The following is a 13564-nucleotide window of genomic DNA, read 5'->3' as shown; positions in this document are numbered from 1 at the left end:
TTGATATGGACTTCAATGTAAATAAAACAATGTATAGCCAACCCATTGCTGTCAAAAACACCTACATTCAAATATACAAAGTGGCATCAAACCAAGCATGAGCAGATGTTTGAGTTTTTCCACTTAGTTATTTGTTCCATTTGTTTATTTACTTTGCCATAGCAGGCTCTCAATTTTTCAGAAATGTTTGTTGTTGCTACTCCCCAAGGTTCTATCCTCCCATCTCTGTTCTTCACTTTATTTGTGCTGAGTGACCTTATCAACTCTCACAGCTCCAATTACTAGTACTGTGATGCCACTCAGATAGTCTCTTCAATCTTTCTTAAGCTTTTGACTTGTAAATACAACTGCCCACTGAGTATCTTCTCTTGGATTGTCCACTGCAAACAACACAATAAAAATTGAGATGATAATCCCTCAACTTCTGTTTCTCTTCTGTTATTATCCTGTCTTGCTTTTCTAGAAATCCATTCTTATTACTGCCAGGGATCTTTCTAAAACACTGATCCTACATTAGAAGTGTTAAGGAAAGTTACAGTTACTTTTGTTAATTATGAAAATGATGTTAGGATTATGTAGGAAAATTTACCATTTTTAGAAATCATGCCTACTGAAGTATTTAGGATTGAATTATCTAGAAATTGAAATTGAAACTTACAAATTCTCAGCCAAAACAATCGGGCAAATAAAATAGGACAAAGTGTTAAGATTTTGTAACACGAGGAAATAGATATATATGGGTGCTTATTTCACTGTCTTCTAATTTCCTGCTTGAAAAATTGTCTACTACAAAATAAAATAAAAAAAAAACAAAATAAAAAACATCTATCCTACAATATAGCCAGGCACTGTTTTTAAGTGTTGGGGATACAGCAAGGAATAAGACACACAAAATTCCTGCTTTCACACGTTTGAATTCTACAAATATATAAATAAGTAAGAAAAACATGAGTGATAAGTTGCATGCAGAGACCTGGGTGCGACTTTAGGAAAGGCCTTGCTAAAGAGAAGACATTTAAGCTCAGAGTTGAATGACAAAAAGGAGACATCTAGAAAGGGGTGCGGGGGAGCATTCTAGGCAGAGGGACCACCGTCACTCGCCAGCGGAAATTCCTTCAGTAGCTTCCCAAAGTCTTCTGTAAGTCCAAATTTCTTAACACGGCAGAGAAGGTCTTCTGGCATCTGGAAGCTAAAGTGGGCTTCCTCTTTGGCTTCTTTATGTGACATTAACTCATTTAATCCTCACAACCGCCCCTGTTAAGACGGCAACTCGGCTAGTTGAGTTCCTCAATTATGTTTTTTTTTTTTTCTTTCTTTTTCGCGGTACGCGGGCCTCTCACCGTCGCGGCCCCTCCCGTTGCGGAGCACAGGCTCCGGACGCGCAGGCCCAGCGGCCACGGCTCACAGGCCCAGCCGCACCGCAGCACGTGGGATCCTCCCAAACCGGGGCACGAACCCGCGTCCCCTGCATCGGCAGGCGGACTCCCAACCACTGCGCCACCAGGCAAGCCCCTCAGTTATGTTTTATTCATCTTTATACTCTGTTGCTGCATTAGCGGTTGGCTCAAAAAATAGTCATTAAATCAGCATGGTGTTGGGCAAAAAGATAGCTCCTTAATAAATGTACAGGTCTAAACAGGTGCTGTCCAACAGAAATATAAAGTGAGCCATTTTACATTTTCTCATAGCTACATTAGAAGTAAAAGAAACATGAAATTATAATAACGTTTTATTTAAATATTATGAGTTTAACATCATGAATATGAAGTTTACACTCTGCATTCTAAAGCTTCCAAATCCGGTGTATGTGTATTTCACACTTGAAGCACATTCCAACTCAAACTGGTCACATTCCAAATGCTCAACTGTGGCTAGTGGCTACATCCTGAAGTCTTCCTCTCCCAGCTACCTAACGCCGTCCAGCTAGGCACCTTCTACCACATTCCCTGTTTCATCTTCTTTGTAGCCCTTACCAGTATCTCAAATTCCTCCCGACTATACGAGCCCCTCCAGGCGAGGACTTAACCTTGAAGGGTGCCTGGCGCAGAGCAGGCGCTCAATCAAGTCTGTCCCCGCCCGATCCGCGCCCAGGGTGGACCCAGGCCCTGGGACCCGCCTCTCTGCGCCGCGGCCCACGGGCGGCCGCCCCTCGCCCGCCCTCCCCCCAGCCCGCCCCGGGAACGGGGTTTGTAGTCGTGGACGTGACTGGGAGGAGTCTGCCCGCCTCGGATTTCCGCACAGGGAGCCGGGCCGCGACCATGGCGGAGCCCACCGTGTGCTCGTTCCTTACCAAGGTGCTGTGCGCCCACGGCGGCCGCATGTTCCTGCAGGATCTGCGCGGCCACGTGGAACTCTCGGAGGCCCGGCTGCGGGACGTGCTGCGCCAGGCCGGGCCCGACCGCTTTCTGCTGCAGGAGGTGGAGGTGCGGGAAGACCCGTGGGACGCCGAGGCCGAGGTGGCGGCCGGCGAGGGCGGCGCGGGCAGCGGCGGCGGCCCCTCGGCCTGGCGGGTTGTGGCTGTGTCCTCCGCGCGCCTCTGCGCTCGCTACCAGCGCGGCGAGTGCCAGGCCTGCGACCAGCTGCACCTCTGCCGCCGCCACATGATGGGCAAGTGCCCGAACCGCGACTGCTGGTGAGGCTGCGGGCGGGGCGGGTCGTGGCGGCGGGCGGGACGCGGCGGTCAGGGCGCACGGGCCGCGGGCCTGGCCTGGCCAGCCGGAAGCGGGACCCAGCTAAGAAGTAAGAAAAGGGGTCGTTGGTCCGGGCCGGACGCCCGCCCCCCCCCCCCCACGTAAGGGCTGAAGGAAAGCCCCGGGAAAGGGCCCCTCCGGGTCCTTCGCGCTCCCAGCTTAGGAATGAGGCGGAAGATCGTCCAGACTTGGACTTCTCAACAGCCTCCCCCCGCCCCAGATTGCAGCTTCTGCTCCCCTCTTCCCCGCCCCCCGAGATCCTCCACAGCACGGCCGGGATAAATCAGGTTAGGACTTTTGCGTTCATTTCCACCAGTGGCCCTTTGGGGGCCATTTGCGGACCCCATGAGATTCATGGATCCTTTATCCAGAGATCGGCCCTTCCCACTTGAGCACAGAGTTTTACAGACGCGAGTCTGTGCTCTCTAGGTTTAGAAAGCGCGATTTAGTTTGACACCCCCCTCCAGGAAAACTGAGGGCTGGATGATTTGGAAGACGTCGTTTGAGGCGGCCTCCTAACTCCAGTCTTCCTCGGTTTCCTCTAGCCCCCCCAAAGCGGGGTGGGGCGAGGAGGCATGCATTCTGTTTAAGATTGGTGGATGGTGGGGTGCGCAGCCGCTTAGGGTGAAGAAGGCCCAGTGCGGTCCTCTGCAGAACCCACCCACGGGCACCCTCTGTCAAGGCAGGTGATTGGGGGAGGGGGTCCCTTTGGCCTTAAAGCATCCTCATTCAGAATTAAATGGCTCTGGGAGGGGAGTTGCTTCATCCCAGCTTTCTTATTATCAGAGCTTATTAGACTGTAGTATCCATGGGTTCATGGAAAATTGTGTAACTTCACCTGCAAGTTGAAAGTGACCCTAGGGAAGGGATTCGACAGTCTGGCCCCTTCTTCATCTGGGCCTCTGATCCAGACCTTTGTGTTCTAGGTCTACCTGCACCCTTTCTCATGATATCCACATACCTGTCAACATCCAAGTCCTGAAAAACCAGGGACTGTTTGGTCTCAATGAGGCCCAGCTTCGGATCCTTCTTTTACAGAATGACCCCTGCCTTTTACCAGAGGTGAGTCACTAAGGAGTCACCCTCATATAGTCTGCACCTTGAAAAAAGTCAGGGGAGAACATCAACAATCTGCTTACAGAGGACAGCCTGAGGGGAAGGGGGGTGGGTATGATACAGTGCTGGCCTTTCTGCAGTCTATGATTTTATTGGGCCTTGATACACAGAAGTGTGGTGTAGAAATAATAATAATGGCTACTGGTTTTTTTGAGTTCTTACTGAATGTTGAGTAATTCATATACCTTAGCTGATTAATAGCCTATGAGTGAGGTATGCCTGTCCCCATTTTACAGGTGAGGCAACTGAGGCTCGATTAAATAACTTGCCCAAGATCACATAGAAAATGGCAGATTTGAATTTAGTTTTAACTGATTACGAAGCCTGTGTTCTGTGAATTACCTGTTTATACTTTTATTGACTTTTCTATCCAGGCGTTTGTCTTTTCCTGTTAATTCATAAGATGTCTTTAACGATACAGATCCCTTTTTGGGTCACATTTGTTACAAATATCCCCCCCATTTACTTTTTGGGGGCTTTAGATATTAATTTGAATTGTTTTGGAACTACATTATGTTGTTCCAAAGATGCCCATTACAACTGCTATAATGGCAGAATTAGCACATTTGTATCTGTTTAGCTATACACAAAGAATTTTTTAAACAGAAGGGTTGGAATCCCCAAAGAAAGTATTACGAGAGATCTCGGCAGGAAGGGAGAGGAGGATGCGGCAGCTATAGGGAGGTGGGGGGGGGGCGTTCTGTTTTGTCTCCGAGAGAAGGGGCAGTGCAACTTCTGTTTACCTTTAGTGTTTATGAGTTTTTTTGACTTATAGAAGCTTAACATTTTTCTGTTGTTAAACTTATTGCATTTTTTTCTTTATGGCTTCTACCCGAGTACCCTGGGTCCAACCTCATCTTGTCATGTTAGACTATATCAGTGTTCTGTGAGCAGTTGATGGGTTGGCTGCGTTTAAGACAGGAGCCTGCCTTCCGTCTAATCATCTGGAACTGGAGGTGCGTGGCACGTGGCACAAAACACGGCCACTTAGACAGCAGGGACCGTGGACAAGCACAGTGGATGAGGCAGGAGTGTACCTCACATCTCGTGTGTGAAAATACCTGGTGATTCCTTTCTGCCACACTCCTAAAGATTCAGTATGTAATATAGGTACAGTACACATAAAAAATCAATAAGGGGCAAGTATTGTGATATTGTGATTTATAATAAGAAATACATATTTGGTCTTTGTCTCTGCCCCTGGCACAGAGCTCCTAAGACCCTTGGAATTTCCTAAATTTTTTTTAACTTTTTATTTTATATTGGAGTATAGTTGATTAACAATGTAGTGATAGTTTCAGGTGTACAGCAGAGTGATTCAATTATACATATACATGTATCTTATTTTTTTTCAAATTCTTTTCCCATTTAGGTTGTTACATAATATTGAACAGACTTTCCTGTGCTATACAGTAGGTCCTTGTTGGTTATCCATTTTACTTTTTTTAAATTAATTAATTTATTTATTAATTTTTGGCTGTGTTGGGTCTTCGTTGCTGCGCGTGGGCTTTCTCTAGTTGTGGTGAGCAGGGGCTACTCTTCGTTGTGGTGTGCGGGCTTCTCACTGCGATGGCTTCTCCTGTTGCAGAGCACAGGCTCTAGGTGCGCGGGCTTCAGTAGTTGCAGCACCTGGGCTCAGTATTTGTGGCTCACGGGCTTCAGTAGTTGTGGCACACAGGCTTAGTTACTCCCTGGCATGTGGGATCTTCCCGGACCAGGGCTCGAACCCATGTCCCCTGCGTTGGCAGGCAGATTCTTAACCTCTTCACTACCAGGGAAGTCCCTGGTTATCCATTTTAAATATAGCAGTGTGTACATGTCAAACGTGAGAGCGATAAAAAGTGACTTTTGTTATGTTCATGTGGTGACTTTTGGAAAGCCTCTAGGTAACCTAGGGATGGGAGCTGGTTCCCCTAAGAACCAGTCATGTGATTAGAAGTTGGAACTTTCAGTCCCACTCCCACCTCCTGGGAGGGAAAAGGGCCTAGAGATTGAGTTCAATTACCAATGGCCCGTGATTTAAACAATCGTGCCCATGTAATGAAGCCTCCATAAAAAACCCAAAAGGATGGCTTTGGAGAGCTTCCAGGTTGGTGAACATGTGGAGGTGCTGGGAGAGTGGCGCCCAGATAAAGCATGGAAGCTCCACACCCTTTGCTACATACCTTGCCCTATGCATCTCTTCCATCCAACTATTCCTGAGAGTTATATATCCTTTTATAATAAACTGGGCATAGAGACTCGTACCATCATATCTTAAAATATAAACTACTTTCATTAAACAGTGTGATACTGGTTCCAGAATGTACAGGAGATCAAAGAAAACAGATCCTAGACCTAGCCCCCAAGTCAGAATAATCTATTGCTTCAAGATTTACTAGAGCTGAGCAATAAGACCATATGTGCTTAATACTGTCTTGTAGAAGGCTTAACTTATACTCATTTTGTGAGTTTTTTTACATTTTTACTTTAATGCTTTTATTTTTCAAAAAACTGTTCTGGCTTCCTGTTTCTTCTTTTGTGTGTGTGTGTGTGTGTATGTTACGCGGGCCTCTCACTGTTGTGGCCTCTCCCGTTATGGAGCACAGGCTCCGGATGCGCAGGCTCAGCAGCCATGGCTCATGGGCCTAGCCGCTCCGCGGCATGTGGGATCTTCCCAGACCAGGGCACGAACCTGTGTCCCCTGCATCGGCAGGCAGACTCTCAACCACTGCGCCACCAGGGAAACCCTCTTCTTTTTTTCATTAATTGATTCTCACTTCTTTCCTTTTTCAGATGAGCTTTGGAATCATTCAAATTCCTAAAACTATTTTATAGGAATTCTTTGGGGGAGGTAGGAATTGCACTAAAATTATGGGTTCATTTTAGAAAATTGGCATCGCAATCATAGGCAGCATACCATTTTTTGGCTTACTGATTGAAGTATAATTGATGTGCAATATTATGTTGGTTTCATATGTATGACATTTAAATACATATGGAATGATCACCGTGGTAAGTCTAATAACCATCTGTCTCCATACAAAGTTATTACAGTGTTATTGACCATATTCTTTATGCTGTATATTATATCCCCATGACTTAAAAATTTTTTTTTATTGGAATATAGTTGATTTACAATGTTGTGTTAGTTTCTGCTGTACAGCAAAGTGAATCAGTTTTACATACACATATATCCACTCTTCTTTAGATTCTTTTCCCATGTAGGTCATTATGGAGTATTGAGTAGAGTTCCCTGTGCTATGCAGTAGGTCCTTATTAGTTATCTGTTTTATATATAGTAGTGTGTATATGTCAATCCCAATCTCCCAATTTATCCCTCCCCCTTCTTTCCCTTCTGGTAACCATAAGTTGTTTTTTTTTTTTTTACATTTGTGACTCTATTTCTGTTTTGTAAATAAGTTCATTTGTATCATGTTTTTAGATTCCACGTATAAGCAGTATCATATGATATCTTTGTCTTACTTCACTCAGTATGACAATCTCTGGGTCCATCCGTGTTGCTGCAGATGACATTATTTCGTTCTTTTTTTTTTATGGCTCAGTAATACTGCATTGCATGTATGTACCACATCTTCTTTATCCATTCCTCTGTTGATGGACATTTAGGTTGCTTCCATGTCCTGGCTATTGTAAATAGTGCTGCAATGAACATTGGGGTGCATGTATCGTTTCGAATTACGGTTTTCTCTCAATATATGCCTAGGAGTGGGATTGCTGGATCATATGGTAGCTCTAGTTTTAGTGTCCATACTGTTCTCCATAGTGGCTGTATCCATTTACATTCCCACCAACAGTGCAAGAGGGTTCCCTTTTCTCCACACCCTCTCCAGCATTTATTGTTTGTAGATTTTTTGATGATGGCCATTCTGACAGGTGTGAGGTGATACCTCATTGTAGTTTTCATTTGCATTTCTCTAATAATTAGTGATGTTGAGCATCTTTTCATGTGTCTCTTGGCCATCTGTATGTCTTCTTTGGAGAAATGTCTATTTAGATCTTCTGCCCATTTTTTGATTTGTTTTTTTGATATTGAGCTGCATGAGCTATTTGTATATTTTGGAGCTTAATCCCTTGTTGGTTGATCCCATGACTTATTATTTTTTTATTTTCTGAAAATTTTTATTGAAGTATAATTATTTACAATATTATATTGGTTTCAGATGCATAACATAGTGATTCAATATTTTCATACATTATGAAAAAATCACTACAATGAATCTCGCATGACTTATTTTATAACTGGAAGCTTGTACCTCTTAATTCCCTTCAATTCTTTCACCCATCCTCCACCCACCTCCCTTCTGGCAACCATTTGTTCTCTGATATCATTTTGTTTTAAACCAGGTCATTTGTGTCCACTGGAATTTTCCCACATTTTAGGTTTGACTAATTGTGTTCCTCTAATATCATTTAACATGTTCCTCTATCCCCTGAATTTACTGTAAATTGATAGATCTAGACCTTTGATTGGATTTGGGCTTGATTTTGTAGCAAGAATTCTTTGTATATTTGGTATATTGTTAGGGTGACTAACGGTCCCTGTTTGCCTGGGACTGGGGAGTTTCCAGCCATGTCAGACTTTCATGCTAATACCTGGAAAGTTGTATTTCCTATTGCATCATCTCAGGAGGTACACAATGTCTGGTCCCAGTGCAAACATTAATAGTGCTCCCTGAAAAATGCCCTAGTTTGGATAATAAATTATCTGTTCACGCTTCCAGGTTGGTTTCCCTGGAAGCAGGGCCTGACATAGTATTTTAGGTGCATGTGATATATTGAAGGAGGGATGCTTGGGGAAAATCTGTAAAGTAAAAAAGAGGGAAGGGGGGCTTCCCTGGTGGCACAGTAGTTGAGAGTCCGCCTGCCGATGCAGGGGACACGGGTTCGTGCCCCGGTCCGGGAAGATCCCACATGCCATGGCGCGGCTGGGCCCGTGAGCCATGGCCGCTGAGCCTGCGCGTCCGGAGCCTGTGCTCCACAATGGGAGCGGTCACAACAGTGAGAGGCCCGCGTACCGCAAAAAAAAAAAAAAAAAAAAAGAGGGAAGGGAGAGCTACAAGCAAGGTGAAGTCTGGCCTTGACTTGATTCATGCCGGGGCTCTAGAGGAAAAATCACATTGAAGAATGGTTCTAGCCTTGAGGCAAGGGAGCCAGCCTTTTATACCTGCATAGACGTCACTCATTGGCTACAGGCTCTGGGATAGGAGGGCGGGCCAACTGAGAGTCAAGGTCAGAGAGGGGCAGCTGAACATTAGTAACAGCTAGGGGAGATGTAGGTGGAGGAACTATTATATACCCATCTGCCTTTCACCCATGATGATTTTAATAGCCACTGATGATCAGAAGGTGCCATTTAGAGAAGCTGTCCTTTATTGGCTTAAGAGATACAGTGAAAATGAATGTCCTAAGTGTTGCTTCACTTCTGTACCAGGTCTGTTTGCTCTACAACAAAGGTGAAGCCCTGTATGGTTACTGCAACCTGAAGGATAAATGCAACAAGTTTCACGTGTGCAAGTCCTTTGTCAGGGGAGAGTGCAGGCTGCCGAAGTGCAAGCGGTCTCATCAGCTAATTCACGCTACATCCCTGCAGCTGCTGCAGGACCAAGGACTGAATATTCCAAGTGTCGTTAATTTTCAGATAATTGCTACCTACAAGCACATGAAGCTGCACAAGATGCTTGAAAATAAAGGTGAGACTCTCAGAGGTAGACAAAACACTGTCAACAGTGTAGTGCTGAGCTGAAAGTGAGTCTGGGGAAAAAGCACTTTCCTAGGTTAATTGCTGCTCTGTCCTTGGGGAAGCTTCATCAGTCAACATTCTATGATATGGAACTGTGATTCTAACCAAAGGAGGGAAGGGATGGAGTTTATTTTCAGTGCTGCCAGCTAATAGCCTCTGCCCAAGTGTTTGAACAGTGTAGCTCCTCGGTAAGTTGGGGGTCAGGAAGTAGGAAGAACAGTCTTAACCGCTTTGGTAGGAGGAAAGAGGAGGGAGGTAGGCTAGTGACTAGAATCTAGGTAAGGATAATGTAGGGATGGCTTTCTTTTATTAAATTGAGTTAAAGTTTTTTCTTAAACTTTTAGGAAATTTTAACCACATTACAGAAGAATTTGGAAAATAGAGAGTAAAAATAAAAATCACTTATGACTCCACTCACTCTAATCCATAATAATTGGTAGTATTTAATTACAGGCCCTTCAGTCCTGTTACTAGAAAATACTAGTCCAGTGGTGGTCAAAGTCTGCATTAGTTTAGTATCTTTCATTTTCACGTTCTACAACATCATAAATATCTTCTCATGTTGCCACATAGTCTGTCCTTTTTTAAGGTCTATAAAGTGTGGCTTGGTCTTCTTAAATTACAATGCGAGAGTACTTATTCCATTAGATTTGCTTATAGCTGAAAATCAGTTTCATTGGGTGGTGGGCTTTGGAGAATTCCTGATAGGAAAACCAGATCATCAAAGTCAGAGCCCCTAAACTTTAATATGGAATTTTCTTGTGTTGGGGTGGTAGTGGCCGACTATGAGTGTGGTTTGAAGGTAGGGAGGGCTCTGCGTGTACCAGTGTCAGAGGCTGTGTAGATGTGTCCCTGAATGGTGGCAGGGACGTTCTGCCCTGTGGGTAGGGCCTGTTATTCTCTTCATCTGGTCTTGTTTAGTGGGTCTCTCCTAGCTATGAAATGTGACTTTCTGCTTGCTGTTGAGATATATAAATATTTATGTATATTTTCCTCCAGAAGACACGAACTCTCCAAATGCAAAGTGTTGGGAGTTTTATCTGTGATCTGATTAGCTGGGCTGATGCTCCCAACGTAGGATGAAATTTAGAGTGATGAAGGGGTATGTCAGGAAACCTCATCTCTTTCTTCTTCTTTTTAGATAATTCAGCTTCTTCTGCTGAGCATTCCCAGAGCCTTGAGAAACAAGGAGTACCCGTAGCTAGGGCTGCAGAGGCCGGTCCTCTGGTCTCTGGCCCTGCTGAGTCAGCCAAGAAGCCATGTGCAGGTAAACCTTAGAGGACGTCAGTGAAATAAGAAGAACGTTGTCCAGTTGGAAGGTCTGAAAACAAAGCTTCTGTTGAGATTCAATTTGTAACCATTCATTCATTTAATCGTTTATTAATAATAGCCATAATGATACCTACCTCACAAGTTGTGGTGAGAATTAAAGAAGATGGAAAAGGAGAAAATGCCAGATTGGGAGGATAAAATTGGGGGTGCGTGGTTGAGGATGAGGTTAGACATTGAACAGGCAAAGGGAGAGTAAAACCTGAGAGTAGATGAGGTCAGTCCTGGGCAAATCCTGCGGTTCCTGAGAGCTTTCCCCGGGCTGGCTGGCCAGAGCTCTTAAAGAGGCAGGCTCCTGCGGACTTGTTCTGCGACCCAGCCAAGTGCTTTTCTGTACGCCCATACACATAGTTTTTACATTGTGGTATTCAGGGAGTACATACACTTTATGCTCTTTCTTTTTTTTTTTTTTTTTTTTACTTAATATTCCATAAGCATCTCTCCATATTTGTTCACATTTATCATGCGTAATCATTTTCATGCACAGATACACTAATATATCATCATTTGCTTAACTAGTTCCATTATTCTGGGATTTTTTTTTTTTTTTGTACGCGGGCCTCTCACCGCTGTGGCCTCTCCCACTGTGGAGCACAGGCTCCGGACGCGCAGGCTCAGCGGCCATGGCTCACAGGCCCAGCCACTCCGCAGCATGTGGGATCCTCCCGGACCGGGGCACGAACCCACGTCCCCTGCATCGGCAGGCGGACTCCCAACCACTGCGCCACCAGGGAAGCCCCATTCTGGGATATTTTGATTCTAACAAATTTTGAATATAACTCTTTTCTTAAAATCCACACAATATTAAATTTTTACGTTATTCTTTACTTTTGCTTCACTTACAGTTGCTGAATGATACTCTTGATTTTCATTTCTTTAAAAATACATGCGGGAATTCCCTGGCGGTCCAGTGGTTAGGACTCTGTGCTTCCATTGCAGGGGGCATGGGTTAAAAAATATATATATATATATATATATGCAAGTAAATATTCTTCCGTATGTCTTCTTTCTATATGTCTTTATTTTGTGTAGTTTGTACATGCCCTTTAATTGCTGGGGCCCTCCTCTGTGCTGATGTGACTTGGCCTTTAATCGGCTCCTTAATTTTCGTAAAAGCATATTGACTGTATATGATATGATATCCAACTCTCGTGGATCCATCCTCAGCCAACACCGCAGAGTATATAACTTACGGGTGCTCACCAGAGATTTCTACCTCACTCTGTGTACTCTCCATTTCTTATTAAACTTTTACCAAAGTCTTAGATTCCTGTAGTATGAAGGATGCATAGCTCATACATTCCTCTAAGTTGTACCCATTCTTTCTGTGATCAGGATGGACCATCAGAAATCTATATACCTCGCCCATTCCATACTGACTTCTCCCTTCCCCCCTTCTCTCTGCCCTTGCCCACCCAGCTGTCTCTTTTTAGTTGTACCTGGTGTTTATTTCCTTGTTTTCATCAAGGGGTACCACAGAGAAGCAGCTTTGTGAAATTCTTTCCTGTGTTTGTTGTATTAATAACCACAAATATTGGTGTGTAAAGTGGTTTTTTTTTTTTAATTTAACTGTCTGGCAATAACATAACATTTGAGAAATAGGGCCAAAGTAGTGAGCTTTTCATCAAGCTAAATTTATTTAATTTAGAAAATTTTTAATCATGGAAACTTTTCTTTTCCATTGGGGGAGGTGTGCAAAACTGTCCTTTTTAAAGTGAGAAGGTGCTGTGTTTTCTCCTAATGGACAGTAAGAGTCACGCAACTTATGTGAATCTCTTCATTTTGATTGCCAACAGCAGTATTTCTGAAAGCTCTTATGTTTTGTGTGTCTTGCTTCTTTTTTCTTAGTTACGATTTCTCTGGTGCTAATTAAAAAATTATCTTTATATTTTATTATTATTATTTACGTTTTATTCTTTTACTGTTATATTTCTTTTGTAAGCCATGTTAAATCCTTAATGGAAACAGTATAGTGTATAAATGCATATTCTTTACATTAAAAGACTTAGTAGATTTTTACATTATTGTGTTCTTTTTATATATCTTATAATTATGCCTTTATATATGAAGTTATTGACCCTTTGTAATCTTTGTTGCAATATTTTATTCAATTCTATAATATTCCATTTTAATCTTAGTTCCATTGGTATTCATCCTATAAAAACATTTTATGTAATCATACCTGTCTCTTATTTTAATTTGATGATTCACCTGTTAGAGAGTTATCAGATTAGAGTTTCTTTGGCAATTTATCAGGGCTTATGAGATGAAGCTGCACATCTGTAGGCTTCACAAATTCCAAATACCCTAAATTGAATGACTGACTTTCCTCCAGACTTGTTCCTCCTTTTGTTCTTTATTTTGGAGTGTCAGCACTAAATGACTTAAGCCCCAAACCTGCAAATTGTCCTATACTTTTCCTTTCTTCTTATTCCCTGTGTCAGATTGGTTACCCTGTGTTGCAGAATTTTCCACTTTAAAAATCTTGCAAATTTTTATCCTCTCTACCCCTTTCTTTCCATCCCCAACACACTGCCTTTTTCTAAACCCTCATCACCTCTTACATTTATTTTACAGATTCTTAACTCAGTGGTTTTCAAGTCTGTCTTGTGAGAGTTTTTTGTAGGAAGTGCGAGATGGACCTCTGTTCCACTTCAAGGATGGTACCCCCATTGTAATTTTTAAT

General features: G+C 43.3%; 1 protein-coding gene across 1 annotated transcript; it reads left to right on the top strand.

Annotated features, from left to right (window-relative positions):
• The first annotated feature begins 2206 nt into the window (after nucleotides 1-2206).
• On the top strand, nucleotides 2207-12842 carry ZC3HAV1L (zinc finger CCCH-type containing, antiviral 1 like). The gene is made up of 4 exons (XM_060107586.1): nucleotides 2207-2632; nucleotides 3617-3752; nucleotides 9241-9499; nucleotides 10691-12842. Exons 1-4 carry the CDS (start codon nucleotides 2259-2261, stop codon nucleotides 10825-10827), a joined length of 906 nt encoding a protein of 301 aa, XP_059963569.1. The 5' UTR covers nucleotides 2207-2258; the 3' UTR covers nucleotides 10828-12842.
• Nucleotides 12843-13564: the final 722 nt, after the last annotated feature.

This window comes from Mesoplodon densirostris, chromosome 9 (genome assembly GCF_025265405.1).
Source record: "Mesoplodon densirostris isolate mMesDen1 chromosome 9, mMesDen1 primary haplotype, whole genome shotgun sequence".
In the NCBI taxonomy this organism is placed as follows: domain Eukaryota; kingdom Metazoa; phylum Chordata; class Mammalia; order Artiodactyla; family Ziphiidae; genus Mesoplodon; species Mesoplodon densirostris.
This window is presented reverse-complemented; position numbering and strand designations above follow the sequence as displayed.